The sequence below is a fragment of the Mus musculus genome, chromosome 6 (genome assembly GCF_000001635.26).
Source record: "Mus musculus strain C57BL/6J chromosome 6, GRCm38.p6 C57BL/6J".
Taxonomy (NCBI): Eukaryota; Metazoa; Chordata; class Mammalia; order Rodentia; family Muridae; genus Mus; species Mus musculus.
In genome coordinates, this window is record NC_000072.6 from 90,344,647 (window position 1) to 90,359,920 (window position 15,274).

Here is a 15,274-nt window from a genome sequence, read left to right on the forward strand (position 1 = left end):
TGTAATTTAATTAGTAGAGCGCACCCCTTCCTCGGCTTTAGTGGCTGACATCAGACAGAGGAGGTATACAAGCTGCTCCCTGACAGAAGTGTGCACAGAGGTCTTGCTCTAGTGGCTCTCACATCTGTATGGAAGATATCACAGTCAAAGAAGGAAGCAGGGGACAGCAGAAGGAAGGAGCTTTGAGATAAGTCATGGTGACAAACCAGTGTAATTTGACTTAGTTGACACTGCCTGCCTCTTGCATGTCTGAGCTTCACTAGGACTGTGTTAGGCTGCAGGTGACAGAGGAGATCCTTAGCAGCTTATAGAAATAAGAGTTTTATTTTTCTCATGTAACTGACAGTGCTGGCGTTTGTTGGGCAGCTCAATGATGTCAACGTTAGCTGCTCTAGACTCTCCTGGGCTTCTCTCATAGAGATAAAATCGGTACATCATCCCAGCCATGCATTCACACGCAGAGCAGAAGGAAGTGGGAAGAGACACATCAGCTCTGTATCTCAGCAGGGAAACCATGTCTCAGTAGCCCCTTCTTTTTTTCTCATTGGTTGTACCGACTGCCCTAAGGCTGCATCATGAAAGTGGGTTACATGGGGTGGCACCTCTCGAGGGAGTTGTTCAGGGGTGGCATGTAATGGATGGCCTGTGCCCCGTGACCTCAGGTGGATAAAGCTGCACTTGTAAAACGCCACCGGCAAGGCTGGCTGATGGAGGTGACAGACAGCTTGGACCGCTGCATTGCAAGACTCAGGTACGGTTTGGCTGTATGGGACCCAGAACACTTGACCCTGAGCACTGGAAGCAGGGGAGAGAGCATGACTTGGGCCATTCAGTGCCTGATGTTTGACCACAGGTATGATCCAGAGGTTCCGCTCTGGGAGTGTCATGGGAGGGTCTCTAGCTATCCCATTTTCCATGGATTATTGCTGCTGGCTTGTGGGCGGCCATGGGGCTCTGGCCTTGAGATTCTCCTGCATTGTTCTCCCAAGTACTGAAATTTGAGGTGTGCATCACCATGCCTGGCTTAATTATATTCATCCTCTTGTCTACTTCTACTTCTTCAAATAACTTTGGAATACTATCACTTTCATACCCTGCCCCATAGCATGTTTTATAAAAATCCTGTTAGAGTTGAGATACACATTTCCCAGTAACCATTGCAGCTCAGCTCAACCAATTGGGGCATTCCAGCCTACATTTTTGTTTTCTCTTTCTTGTGTCATGGAGGCTAAGGGAACATACCTCACCTCAGCACCTATTTCCAGGTCTACACTCAACACTGATCCAAACTCACATAGGCCTGGGCAGTCCTACAATAACAGGAGTCCACAGTCACACTCGGGCCATCACCCATCCAGGCTCATAGTCACAGAGGCTCAAATGCACACAGACTCATACTCACCCATAAGTCCACAGTCACACCCAGGCCCACTGTTAAACAGGCTCACATGCATACACAGGCCTACAGTCACACACGGGCCCACACATTGACATAAGTTCACTCTCACACAAGCACACACTCACACACAAGCCCTAGGTGGCCTCCTATGCCTGCCACATTTGGCCAGCATTGAGCTCCCTGTGTATAAGCAGAGCAGCTACACCCAGGGCAGCTGAAGACAGGTACAGGGCATCTGTTCTGTTCTTTTGCCCTTCTAGGGAAGCAAGGAAAAAGAAGGAGGTTCTCAGCCTCGGCTACCATGGCAACGTGGTGGATCTTTGGTAAGTGGGAAATTGATGACTTGGGTACCTCAGGGGCGCTAATCAGATGCTTCCAAGTCACCAGCTCTGAGCCTCAACTCTGTCCTTCCTGGAAAGGCTATCATCCTCACCCAGACCCATGCAGCCTTTCTGCCCATGCACTTTGCAAAGGAGAGAGCAGACACTGCCTACAGAGTGTGGGGGTAGGGTGAGGGCTGCACTGTCTTCCAGCTGGCCCTCTTCCAGCCCAGGTATGCCTGACCTTCTCTGACCAACCCGCCTCTTTGCCCAGGGAGCGCCTTGTCCATGAACTGGACACAACGGGGGAACTCTTGGTGGACCTCGGGTCAGACCAGACATCCTGTCACAACCCGTTCAATGGCGGCTACTACCCTGTGCAGCTCAGCTTCTCAGAGGCCCAGAGCCTCATGTCCTCCAACCCTGCTGCCTTCAAGCACCTGGTGCAGGAAAGGTGGGCAACAGGAAAGAGCAGCAGATCCCGCAGGGTCCTAACCTCTCTGAGCCTCAGCTTCCTTCCTTCAGAGGGGATCACGGGCACAGTATTCATGGGAGTGATGGGACAAACTAAATTGATGTTTGTGAAATCTCTAGGGCAGCTTATATGTTCATGCTGGGTTCACACTGGGATACCCACACTACCCTATCTGGCACCTTGGACGCCAGAGTTTAGGGGTCCACTACAAGATAAGGGCTCTTGAGGGGCTCAGGGCTTTAAGTAGACATGGGTATCAGTGGCACTGGGAGCATTCACTGGGAGCTAGAGGAGGCTGTTTCTACAGGAGACTTTCTGGCACTGGGTTTAGAAGGGTTTGGGGAGGCTTGGCAGGGTGGGGCTATGGAGCTGGGTCAGTGGCTGACCATCTGTTTGTTGCAGCCTGAGGAGGCATGTCGCAGCCATCAACAGGTTGGCCCAAGAGAAGTTCTTCTTCTGGGACTATGGTAATGCCTTCCTCTTGGAGGCTCAGAGAGCAGGTAAGCAGAGGGGGAAGTTGGGCAAGTGGTGCCTGGGGCCTGTGTGAGCACACCCGAGGAAACTCTTCTCTCCCCACTTCATACTAAGAGCTCAGCCACGTGGTCACCCAGTGAGTACCTGGGAGATCTTATTGTGCCTTTATCAAGTTCTTCCTTCTGGAAGCTGGTTCTGCCAGACAGGCAGGTCTCTCTGGGCCGTAACTTCTCCTTGCATTAAGAAAAATATAAAAGGCTCAGCATCCACAAGAGACCATTCCCTTCCATGTCTTCCTTCATGTCTATTTGCAAGGCTACTTGCAGACCTAGTGGGCTTCGGTCTTCAGAGTGGTATCTCTGGGGCTGACAGTGATTCTGTGGGCTATGTTTACTCCCTACATTTAGACCACACGAATGGCAGTATGCCATCCAGGGCTGCACTGTGCTGTTTCTCCTCTTATTTTGCCTAAGGAAAGATTTTGAGACTCTATTCCCAGCCTTTCCCGGGGCCCCTTGTTTAAGTCACTGTCTGTGTGGTCATGGGTGCTCACACAGATAGGTGACTCTGGGCACAGGAGCAGATGTAGAGAAGAAAGGAGCCAACAAGATGGAGTTCCGCTACCCCTCCTATGTCCAGCACATTATGGGGTGAGTGATGGAGGCCCCATTTGGGGGTGTCTAGTACTATTTCTGCTTTTCTCAGGACCTAGGACCTGGCCTTCCAGCCTCTGGCACTGATCACCACAGGGCTGTGTGCTGAGACTTTACCCAGCTGGGGAGTAGACAGACAGTGGCCACAGCATTTCCACATGACACACATGTGCAGAAGGGGCTTCTGCAGGGCCTCAGTAAGAGGATCAAGGCAGCCAAGGTCACTCCCTGTGCACACAACCCTGCCACATGCCCATCCATTTTCCTAAATGATGTGGCTAGGAAGCTATCCTTTGGATGGAAACCCAATCCTGAAGACCAAGACGTGCTATGGCTTAAAGCCCTTGTGCCATCTGGCTGTTCAGGGCAGGTCTAAGAAGGGCCAGTGGTCAAGAGAAACGGGGATTAGGGTAATCCAGCAGGAACCAGGGCAGAGATAGACCAATGGATGATTCTGGACTTTCAGACTCACAGGTCTCAGTGTCCACAGAGGTGGTCAAAGAAAGATAGAAGACAGACAGGGCCAGAGTCCAGAGAGGCAGAAGTTATCTTCTGAGCTTTACATCTGTGGGTGGAAGCAGAGCCAGGGGTGGGCTGGGACACTGGGGTATAGAGTGGCTCTATTTTCCCCAGGGAAGAGAAACAGGAAGCAGACAGCAGGGATACACCCAGCCTAGCTCAGCAAGTATGGAGCTAGGATGGCCCAAGGCCATAGCGTCCCTCTGTCCCACTTCAGCTGCTGCAGAAGCTGAGTCACCAGGGGAGGCCGAGCTGAGTCTCCACGTTCACCTAGTTTTCTCAGCTATTTACTTTAAATGACTGGTTTCCATGTAGTCTTTATAAGAGTGGCTTGAGAAAATGATTGTCTTTGTCCCAGTTCCCTGTTCCTGCTGCTAGAGGAGAAGTGGTACAAATTTAGAGATGGGAGCCGAAGCTAAGGAGAAGTCAGAGGAGCTAGGAGGTCCTCTAAGATTTATTGTATAGAAGCTAACAGCTTGAGCTCATTCTGGGTGCTGCCCCTCTCCCTTAGGCATACCTATGTGCCACTCCCCAGCTCAGCAAAAAGGTGCAGGCAGCCCAGGAGGTCATGACTAAGGAGATATCTGTCCTTGCAGGGATATATTCTCCCAGGGCTTTGGGCCCTTCCGCTGGGTATGCACATCAGGGGACCCCCAGGACCTGGCTGTCACTGATCATCTGGCCACATCTGTACTGGAGAAAGCCATTGCTGATGGAGGTGATACTCCTGGATGGGTGGCGCTCAGGAATGGTTGCTCTCCCAAATCTCCTGGTGGCTTGTGCTAGATTTTGCATGAATCAAAGGACCACATGTTGTTGCACAAGGGGACCTCGAGCACTTTCAGAGCTTGCTCTCTGAAAGCTGTTCTGAGCATGAAGCCTGCACACAGATCAGGCTCTGCCCTCCAGCCCTGTGCTCAGCTCCACCTCTGTCCCTGCTGATTGCAAAGTCACAGGGGACTAAGTCAGGCAGCTATCTGTCACCATGACAAACACCTAAGTGACTGAACCTTCCTCTTAAGTTGAGGAGGTTTGTTTGGTTTTCTTTAGGCTCCTCTTTCAAAGGTTTCAGCAATGGTCAGTTGGCTCCATTATTTTGGAGTGGAACTCTCTGGTAGCAGAGGGTGGAGGGGTGGCTGGAGTCCCAACATCTCCTTCAAGGCTACACCCCCTAATGATCTCACTTCCTCCCACCTCTAATGTTTCCATCACCCTACAATAGTACCACAGGCTGACAAACCGCCCCACAAACCCCACAGTTTGCTGGGTATTGATGAGCTGCTGGCCCTCTCTGACTCAACTCCTCTCCTTCAGGCCCCTTACTCCAGGAGTTGGGGAGAGAGTCATTGAGCAATGGCCTTTTTTTTTCTATGCATGTCAGGAGCACTTCTCATTTACTTCAGCTGCCTTTTGTGAGCATGCCACCCCATACCAGGCCCTGTCCACACCCACCCTATGCTCAAATTCTCTGACATTGGGCCCCTGAGCTTGTCTTGGTCATCAGTGTAGAGATTTGGTTCTGCCACTGAGCTGAGTGTCTGTGGCCTTCCTGTGTCCGTATGCCCCTGCTGCTTTCTTAAAACACACTGTCCTTTCTAATGCACTTGGCACTGTCAGTCAAGTGCAAAGAGGAGGCCAGGCCAAGTGGAAGGGAATGGCCGGGGATTTACATTAGGAAGTCTGGCCCACTGCTTTCTCAGCTTCTCTAACTCAGAACAGCTGGCTGGCCCTAAGCAGGCACATCTGGGTGTCAGCTGGGGGCCTACTATCCAGAGCTCTACAAAGATGTGGTGGCATAAGAATCTCCAGCATAGTCAGCCTCCAGCTACAATGTGACCTGCCCTTGCCCATCAGGAACACTCCAGCCTGGGGAGCTTCCACCAGCAGAGCAGACAGATGCTGAGGACCTCCAGGACACAGACTACAATGCGGGGCTGCAGAGTAGCAAGCAGTGATGAGTTCAAGTGCTGCCTTCACCCAAATACAATTTTTAAAGTGCGAGATTATTTAAGTAAAGTGTTGATGTGCTCTGTGTTGACCGCTGAGTCTCAACTCTTACATTACCAGTCTGTTCCCATAAGCTGCTCAGACCTGCTGTGCATCATGGCCATTATCCTGCCCTTGCCTCTCCTGGCCATTCATTTCCACTTTAGGGCCTGTCTTCCCTCTGTCTGGAATTTAGTTCCCGCAGAGTTTCTCAGCATTGAGGATTCTGATCTTCCCTTTCTTGGGGAGCCTTTATCCCCCTACTGCATTGCCCTAGTAACCAGCTCATCACAGTCTTGTTCATAGCTAGCTGTAATTCTTGTTGCTGTGGCTCGGTGTCTGGTATACAGTAGATACTCACTAGTTGTTCTTCGAAGGAATGAATTCATCAGCAATGTGCAGTATAGACCCAGGCACTAATTCATCATCATTGCACTCATTAATAATTAATCGTTGCACTCATTCTCAGGATCAGGGAGGCTAATGTAAGGGACTACCCATGAATTCCAGGTGCCTGTGGTACACATAAGGCAGGAAAAAAAAAAAAAGAGATGGGGCCCCTGGCAAGCAGCTTCCAAGACCTGAGATATTCTTCCCTTTTTTCCCTACAGTGAAGGCATCTGTGAAGCTACAGTATATGGATAATATACGCTGGATCCGAGAGGCTGCCAAGCATCAGCTGGTGAGAGCTTAGCTTGGGGACAAATGGGTACTGCAGAGTCCTGGAGGAGGCTGAGCTGCCCAAAAAAACTGCTCAGAACCAAGCTGCAGCCATAGGGATCTCAGCACAAACCCAGGACCCATCTTGCCATGCCCTGAGGGATGCACTGTGTTGTGTGACTGTTGACAGCAGCACTATAGTGGACGCCTTATCCGGAAAAGGGAGTGTAAAAGGGTGTCAGGGTAGCAACAAGGAGACACTGGAGGCCTTAGACGACGTGGATGGGAGTATAAAGCAGTATAATCTGACCGTCCCGTGCTGTCTGTAGACCTAACAGGATAGGAACAGATTTCAGGATCCTACGGGCACTGTAGCTAAAAGGCCAAGGCAGTCCAAGGGGTTCTTGGCAGACAAATAGATCAACAAAATGCCTCTCCTTACAATGCAACAAGTAAGGGCATTCTGCCAGTCACTGTCACCTGGGTGAAACTGAAGGACACGATGTTAAGTGAAATAAGTCAGTCACAGAAGAACAACCCCATGCCAGGTGCCACTCTCATGCAGCTCCTGGCGTAGGCAAGTCATAGGCAGGGAATTAGCAGGGTGGATGCTGGGGCTGGGGAGGGCTTGAAGAGTCAGTGCTTCATGGGGATGGGGTTTTGGTTTGGAAACATGAAAGTTTCTGGAACTAGATGGTGGGCTAGCTGCACAGCACTGACAGGCTGATGTCAGCAAGCAGCATGCTGAAAAGTTACGAGTGTGTGTGAGATGTATGTTATGTTAGCTAGGGTTTCTATTGCTGTGCTGAAACACCATGATGAAAAGCAAGTTGGGGAAGAAAAGGTTTATTTGGACTCTGACTTTGCCTTTCTTGGGGATCCTTAGCCTCCTAATGCATTACCCTAGTAACCAGCTCATCACAGTCTTGTTCATAGCCAATCGTAGTTATTGTTCTTGTGCCTGGCTTGGTGTCTGGTACACAGGAGATACAACTCAATCATAGTTGAGTAGTTCATCATTGAGGGCAGAACCTGGAGGCAGGAGTTTATTCAGAGGCCAGAGAGGGGTGCTGTTTACTGTCTTGCTCCTCATGACTTACTCAACCTGCTTTCTTATAGAACCCAGGGCCACTAGCCCAGGGATGGCACCACCCACAATGGGCTGGGCCCTCCCCCATTAATCCCTAAGAAAACATCCTACATCTGGCTCTTATGGAAGCATTTCCTCAGTTGAAATTCCCTCCTTAAAAAACAAAGAAAAGAAAAGAAATTCCCTCCTTACAGATAACTCTTGCTTGTGTCAAGTTGACATAAAACTAGCCATGACAGTGTATTTTACTGATTTTTAATGAGGATAAAAAGGGTATCCTGGGGGTTCTAGAGCAGCAAACAAGGTCTTCCTTCATCCAGTTACTCCACAATCTCTGGAGTACCTGTGGCTCAGGCACCTGTGAGAGTCCCGCTGAGTGCCCCGGGTTGGTGGACCAACCTCCATCTATGACACGAAGGCAGTGGTGTTGGATCTTGCAGTGTGCCTCTGTGACCCTCGATGGGCTCAGCTCTACCCAGGCCCAGAGCTAAGCACACTGATGAAGGACAGCACCAGCAGGGGACAGATGGTTGGCCAGAAAAGGTGTCTGATAATAGAGAGCCATCGGCAGGCCCTGGTTAGAGAGGAAATTAAATAAAGAAGAAACATTTAGTTCACATGACTAGGCTAGCTAGCAAGTCTCCGGCCAGAGGTTTCAGAGCCAGGAGGGAACTGTCCCCATCATGAGCCATCCTATCCTAGCATCATACTTTGCATGTGTGCCCCCATAAAACTATGTGCCAGCCACAGTCTCTATGACCAAGTTCAAGTCAGGGAGCCTGGGGCTGGGGTAGAAGGAAGGCTGCAGGCAGAATATACAAGCCATCCAGAGAGGCCAGAGGACCTGGCAGCAGGATGCAACTGTCTGGGGCTGCTACAGGAGGTGGGTTCTCCTTAGTTAACCTCCCCTAAAAATTTTCCTAGTGTGTCACAAGTGCGTTTCCATGAGCCTTCTAAATCCACCCAGACTGACAAGGAAGATTGACTACCATAGCCATGTTATATCATTTCTTTCCTCATTTCCCCCAAGAAAGCTGAACACAACACAGCACCAATTCAGAGTTAACAGATTACAAATACATAGATGGATAGATAGATAGATAGATAGATAGGCAGGCAGACAGACAGACAGACAGACAGATAGATGGCACAAATCTTACAACCCTAATTTAAGCATTTCAGGATATAGTTTTAGGGTATGAAGCACATTCAGTGCTGTCTTGCTGCTCTTGCCATCCATTTCCAGAACTTTCTCATCATCCTGAAACAGGTTTTACTAAACGCTATCCACTCTCCGTTCCCAGCCTAGTGCTCTAGGGGCCTCCTAAGAGTGGGGCAGTGCAGAGTTTGTGCAGTATTTGTGTAGTCCTGATTAGCCAGCTCCACCTGGCAGTCTCAGTCTTTCTGTGCAGCATGAATCAGAATCCTCTGCCCTTCCAAGGCTGGAATGTTACAGTTTTTCCCTCTATAACCCAGGTTGGGGCTTGGTTTCAAGATCCCAATGGATACCACAGCTCTCTCAGATCCTTAATACACATGACCTCATGTTGGCACAGAACTTACACAGGCCCTCCATGTGCCCTACATTGCCTTTGGATGACTTGTTAGACCTAAGACAAGATAGAGGCCATGCAAACATTAAATATTGACTCACTTAGGAAATATTCACAAGAAAAAAAAATCCACATTCAATACAGGTGGGTTTTTCTTTTCCGAATGGATACCTGTGTGTGTGTGTGTGTGTGTGTGTGTGTGTGTGCTGATTGATGTGCATATAAGTCTGTGTTTGAGGTGGCCAGAAGTTGACCATGAGTGTCTTCCTTGTTTTGTCTTCACTTTTTACTTACAGAGGCAGGGTCTCTTGTTCTACCCAGCACACACTGTCTAGCTAGCTAGGCTGCTCCAAGGATCCATGTTAGCCCACTGAGCCCTGGAATTACAGGCGGGCTGCTTTGCATGCTCAGCTTTTATGTGATGCTGAGGCTCTGAACTCTGGTCCTCATACTTGCATGAAAAACATTTGATGCACTCAAGTATCTCCCCTAAACCTTTTTCTGATTTTTTTTTTAAAGATAGGATCTTATGTAGCCCTAGCTATCCTAGAACTCACTCTATAGCCTCAAACTCACAGAGGCTTGCCTTTTCCTCCTGGGTCCTGGGATTAAATGTATATGCAATTACATCCAGCTGTCCTGAACACTCTTGATCATGGTTTGTTGAATGAGCAGGAGCAGAAGCTGGAGATATGGGCTCTGTTCTATCACGTGGATAGACTGCATACTTCAGGTGCTGGACACCTGTGTTTTCTCCACCTCTGAGTCTTGTGAACAATGCTGTCATACTCATAGCTATGTAGAAACCCACACCCAGGGAGTCTGGATTCATCTCTGTGGGGTCCACACACCACTCAAAATTATTTGCATCCGGGCTGAGAACTGTGGAGCTAAGAAATGACTCTTTCTCATTCCTGAACACTCAACTGGCATCTCCTTCCAAAGGTGCAACAAAAGATCCTGAGGTCCGAGTACCAACCTATAGAGAGGTTACCCATCTCTCTGGGCCTCAGTCTCCTCATCTGTGTGATCAAGCTTGTGACAATAATGCAGTATTTTCCTGAGGACTCAGTTGTGGACTGTGGGGAGAGTTCTTGCAGCAAGTCAGGCTTGATCAAGTCTCACATTGGTAGTTCTGTTATGATGTGGAAAGGGCTCAAGGAGGCAGACTCCACAATAGGAAATCTCCATCGTACACATGGAGTCAGTCTCTGGGGGGTCCCTTAGGGATGGACCCTAAGGAAAGGGACATAGAATGAGGTAACCCAGACTTCATGAGAAGTTCATTTGTGGATTTGCATTGGCCCACCAGTGTGGTATCTAGTGGGCTTGATGAGAGATGTACCCCAGGGCCCTATACTTCAGAGTTGCCATGCATCTCTGGTCCTCCGAGGTCTCCCTAGATGAGCCAGCAGGCTCTGATATCACTCACGTCTCTTCCATACCAAGCCCTTGGATGTGTTTTGGCTGAGCTGCTTTCTCATTCTCTCCTCTGCAGGTGGTGGGCTCCCAGGCAAGGATCCTGTACTCAGACCAGAAAGGCCGTGTGGCCATTGCTGTGGCCATTAACCAGGCCATCGCCAGTGGGAAGATCAAGGTGACTGACCTAGCCTGTGCTTTAAGAAGGTTTCATAGACACCTTATCACAAAGGCCCTGCCTAGGGCCTCACAGCAAGAACTTTCCACTCACACCCCAGTCTGCCCTTCCCACCTCTCCAATCTTCTGAGAGAGCTGCTGCCACCACCACCCCACCCTAGTAACAAGGAGCTTTCACCGTCCCTAGCTGAGTTCCCTTGTAGGGACACTAGGTTCCCTGAAGTCCTTGGATTCTGTGGAGCAGATGGACAGAGGGGCCTAAAGAAGAGCTGCTCTGGGAGCCTGGCCCCACTTGGGAGGCAAGGGGGGGTGAAGGAGAGCATGGAGGGCTTAGCATCCTCCCAGAATCCCGACTCTGAGCATAGGTCACTGTGGTGGGAGAACTAGAGAGGAGGAGTGAGCAGGCTTATTCACACATGAGTCCCAGTGGTGTCTCTTTGGCTGTAGCCTGGGCAAGTCAGGTCATTCTGACCTGTGTTTCTCTATTCAGTGTAAAGAATAGCATGCTGAAAGACCCAAAGTGGGTATGAGGCTCAAGTGAGTCACAGTTCACAAAAATAATGGCACACATCTTTTCTGAATTACTTAGTTCAAACTGTGAAAAATGGCCCAAGTTTGCTCACCCTCTGGGGACCCAGAATCCTGAGCCTATGTGCTCGAAGTAGCTGGTTTCACCTTTCCTTCTTGTTCTGGGGGCTTATGTCCTGTTCTTGGTGGCATTATTCCATCTGGAATACTGGAAATGTTACTCAGAGGAGAGGGAGAGCTAGCGATAGGTGTGATCTATGGAAAGTCATCCCTGCAGATGGTCCAGCCTCAGAGCCCAGCATGGCACCTGCAGCAAGGATCTCCTTGGGATGCTTCTCTGAAGCCCACTGTGTAGGAGGGCTGCTGAGGAGCGCCTGACGATATCCAAGCTATCACACCCTCCCTCTTTCTTTGGTTTGCTGGACGTTTGATATACTCCTCCTGTGCTGGTGCCTTGGGACATAGCAGAGGGCAGGATGGACAATGTCCTGGCCTCAGAGCTAGTATGACAGAGGGAACTGGTGACACATAAAGCAGATAAAAGCTAGGAAGTGTTTATAGATATCATAAGCCCTGGTGTGGGGATCTGTGGTTGGACCAGACAGGCTTTCCTGGTCTGCTGGTATTCAACTGAACCCTGAATGACCAAAGGTGTCAGAAAGTAATTTCAGCACAAAGATGAAGTCACAGGCATAGCACGGCCTGCTCAAGGAAGGCAGGGGTGTCTGGGTCCCCTTTGCCCACCACTTTCCCTCTGACCTCATATGGCTCTAGGAAAAGCTTACTCTCATGATGGAAGTAGGCTATGCACAGCAGAAGTAACCTGAGCCCATCTGTCCTTGGCCATATCTGCTGCACCTCCAGGGTTAGCTACACTCCACCATGTGGACCCAGGCAGGAAAGCTGCCCACTATTCCTATTGGGTCCCCAGGGGTCCTGAAATCTTTAGAATAGAGGGAGCACTGTTTGCACATGTGACTAATTTCACCAAATGGGTTTGTCCTCACAGACTCTAGCAGCTAAAACCGCCCCCGGCAATTACCTAGCCCAGTTAGTCAAGGCCCAGGGAGGGGAGGTAGCCTCCTTGACATCTCACAGGGAGTTTAGTCCAGACCCCTGCTTCCCAGGTCACAAAGGGACACCTCCTATCTGTGCCTATCCACACCTACACCCACACACCTAAGGCTGTCTTCTAGCCCCTTTCCTCTCTGCAAAGGCTCAGGGACCGAACTTCCCAAGGGTGGAGCCCAGACTTGATATAGCATGTACAGGTTTATACCCCAGCTTACCGGCTATCAAGCTCTTTGGTATAAGCTACGTTCCTTAGCCTTTCTGTGACTCTGTCATGTCACCTACAAAGTGAGCATGTTAGCAGTCCTATTATCTGGATAGGGGTCTTGTGAAGGCGTGTGATCTCATGCTGGTGTATCACACTGATGCCAGCTGGTACACAGGAACCCACCAAAAGCTTCAGGTGTTTATTCTCACTAGAGTGGGCCCATTTTCAAGGTGGGTAAATCCAAATGATATCTGGAGTGCCCCCCTTTCATTTTCTGCCTCATGCCTACAAGCCTGGTAGATATTACAAACTCATATACCCTCCCCTGCCCCCTGCAGGCACCAGTGGTCCTGAGCCGTGACCACCATGATGTGAGTGGCACTGACAGCCCCTTCAGGGAGACTTCGAATATTTATGACGGTTCTGCCTTCTGCGCAGGTGAGGAGGACCAAAGGATTTTTGTCACTTAACGTTAGCCAGCTGAGGAGGTGCACACCCATAGTCCCAGCAGTTCTGGCAGCTGACTGGTGCACACCCATAGCAGTTCTAGCAGCTGACTGGGATCAGGCAGTATGGTTTAAGCTTAAGAATTAGTAGCATCCTGGGTAACATAGAGAGGCCTCATCTCAGAGGGAGGAAGGAGATTTCCTGTCTTCCAGGTTCTGGGCTACAGACTTTCCTCCTCCTCCTCCTCCTCCTCCTCTTCTTTTCCCTCTTCTTCTTTTTCTTCTTCTCCCTCCTCCTCTTCTTCCTTACCCAGCACCAGGAGTGGGAGATCCTAGGTTCTATGATCTCTGTGAGAATTTGGGGTGAGAGGAGGGATTAAAGAGTTACAGGAGGAAGCTGCAGTGTTATGCCTGTGTCTCCAGAATGGCAAAATGGCAACTTTCACAGGCCTACTCTCGTCTGTCCTTCAACACATTAGATGCTTAGAAGGCAACTGGAAGGGGATCTGCTTCACCACGGGGCCTGGCTCCATAACTTCCTGGCTATGTGGCTGTTCATTAATGATGGGCTCGCTTCTGCTGCAGCAAAGCAGCTGAGGAAAACCAAAACTAGGACTGAAATAGTGAGTGGCTAGTTACTTGTAGCAGGCGCACTGCCAAAGCACTGTCCCTAGTAAAGAAAGCCAGAGGCATGTGAATGTTCGTATAGGAAGACACTTCTCAGCTGTAAGCATGCTCAGTTGGAGTTCACGCATCCTCAGCATTGCTCAGTCAAAACAAAAAAATGTTGGGCAGGAATGCCTCCTGGGTAGAGAGCTGAGTGTGATAATAAGCAAATTTATCTAAGTCATCTAAAAACTTGAGTCAGAGTGACTTCTGGATCTCTCTGGAAAGCTTTATCTGAAGCAAAACTACTTGGAGGAGAGCTACAAGCATTTAAAGGGACAGCACATTCATTAGCTGAGGGGGTCACCTCTCAAGTCCCGCTGCCAACGTAGGGATCTCACTTCTCTGATGGAATCAGAAAGTGTCATTTCTTTGTAATCCCTGCCCTAGGCATGGATGAGAATTCAGTGCTAGAGAGTGTAGCTGTAGTGAAGGATAATAGGTACAGCTGGACTTTGTCCATTTCTCCTGCTTCCTCTGTTTCTAGACTCCCCTGTCTCTGTTCCCCCACTTCCCTGACACATTGTTCTTCAGTCCCAAGAATTAGCATAAGCCTGGCCCTCAGCACGACCTAGTGCAAGGAATGATGGCACACGCTTCCCTTTTTCTGTAGACATGGCCGTGCAGAACTTCGTGGGAGATGCCTGTCGTGGTGCCACCTGGGTTGCACTTCACAATGGAGGGGGTGTAGGCTGGTAAGAAGACATCAGAAAGCAGGCTGTGGGCTGATATGGAGAACATGCGGTCCTCTTGGGGCAGGGGCAGGTCTGGGGGCCTGCAGTTCTCGGACTTAGGTCTCTGACCACTTGTTCTATTGAGGGCTTTGTGTGAATACATTCCTCATGTGAGCTGAGAACCAGGGGTCGGTATGTTGGGGTACAGAAGATGGAGGGACAGAAAGGGAGACTTGCATAAAGCAACTCCAGAGTTTGGCCTGTACCTATCATATAGGACACAAAAGTCAGCATGAGTAACAGCCACATTCATTTCCGTATTCCCATTCCCACTATAACTATCTCTGTTTAAAGAGTGGGAGTGCATGGTTGCCAGGACAACAGATTCTAGGCTTCCCACTCTTCCACTCTTATAGCTATTCACACAGGTCACTTTCCAGCCAGCGCCAGGGCAGGGTCATTGGGGTCTCTATGATGGTCTCTGAGTTGGTCATCTTTCTGTTCCTGTGACAGTAGAAATCCCCAGCTTGTCACGAGGAAAGGCCTCTCTGGATCACAGCTTCACAGGTTACAGTTCATGGTCAGTTGACCACACTGCATATAGGCAGCACAGTATGACAAGAGCCTCTAGGAATGCAGGCAGAACCATTCATTCATGACAGGGAAAAGAAGAGGCCAAGATCTCATACAAAGGCACTTCTCAATGACTTGAAGACCTCCCATGAGACTCCCCCCCTTAAAAGTTCCACCACCTCCCACAAGCAAGCATCTAACATCCAAACTCTAGGGGACTCATTCTGATTGGCATTGGCCATTCCTCTGCTGCTGGAAATATTAACTCAGATTCCTCAGACAAGGTCTATTCAGCAGTATTCACCGATCTCTTTCAGTATTCCCTCTCCCAGAATCGAAGAAAAAACATAGGCTTTACAGATGAAGAAACTGAGGCTCAGAG

At 49.7% G+C, this 15,274-nt stretch overlaps 1 protein-coding gene across 4 annotated transcripts in view; it reads left to right on the forward strand.

Moving 5' to 3' along the window:
• Uroc1 (urocanase domain containing 1) overlaps positions 1-15,274 on the forward strand; it is a 31,313-nt gene that overhangs the window by 11,408 nt on the left and 4,631 nt on the right. For 2 of the 4 annotated variants that reach the window (NM_001347329.1, XM_006506092.2), the window contains 10 exons: positions 663-853; positions 1,660-1,722; positions 1,994-2,173; positions 2,597-2,694; positions 3,246-3,318; positions 4,437-4,558; positions 6,438-6,508; positions 10,628-10,726; positions 12,872-12,971; positions 14,259-14,340. In NM_001347329.1, the coding sequence (NP_001334258.1) occupies positions 663-853; positions 1,660-1,722; positions 1,994-2,173; positions 2,597-2,694; positions 3,246-3,318; positions 4,437-4,558; positions 6,438-6,508; positions 10,628-10,726; positions 12,872-12,971; positions 14,259-14,340 (1,079 nt within the window). Of the gene's footprint in view, positions 1-662; positions 854-1,659; positions 1,723-1,993; positions 2,174-2,596; positions 2,695-3,225; positions 3,319-4,436; positions 4,559-6,437; positions 6,509-10,627; positions 10,727-12,871; positions 12,972-14,258; positions 14,341-15,274 lie in introns of those variants that run through there. The other 2 variants (NM_144940.2, XM_006506093.4) reach the window with 2 other exon arrangements.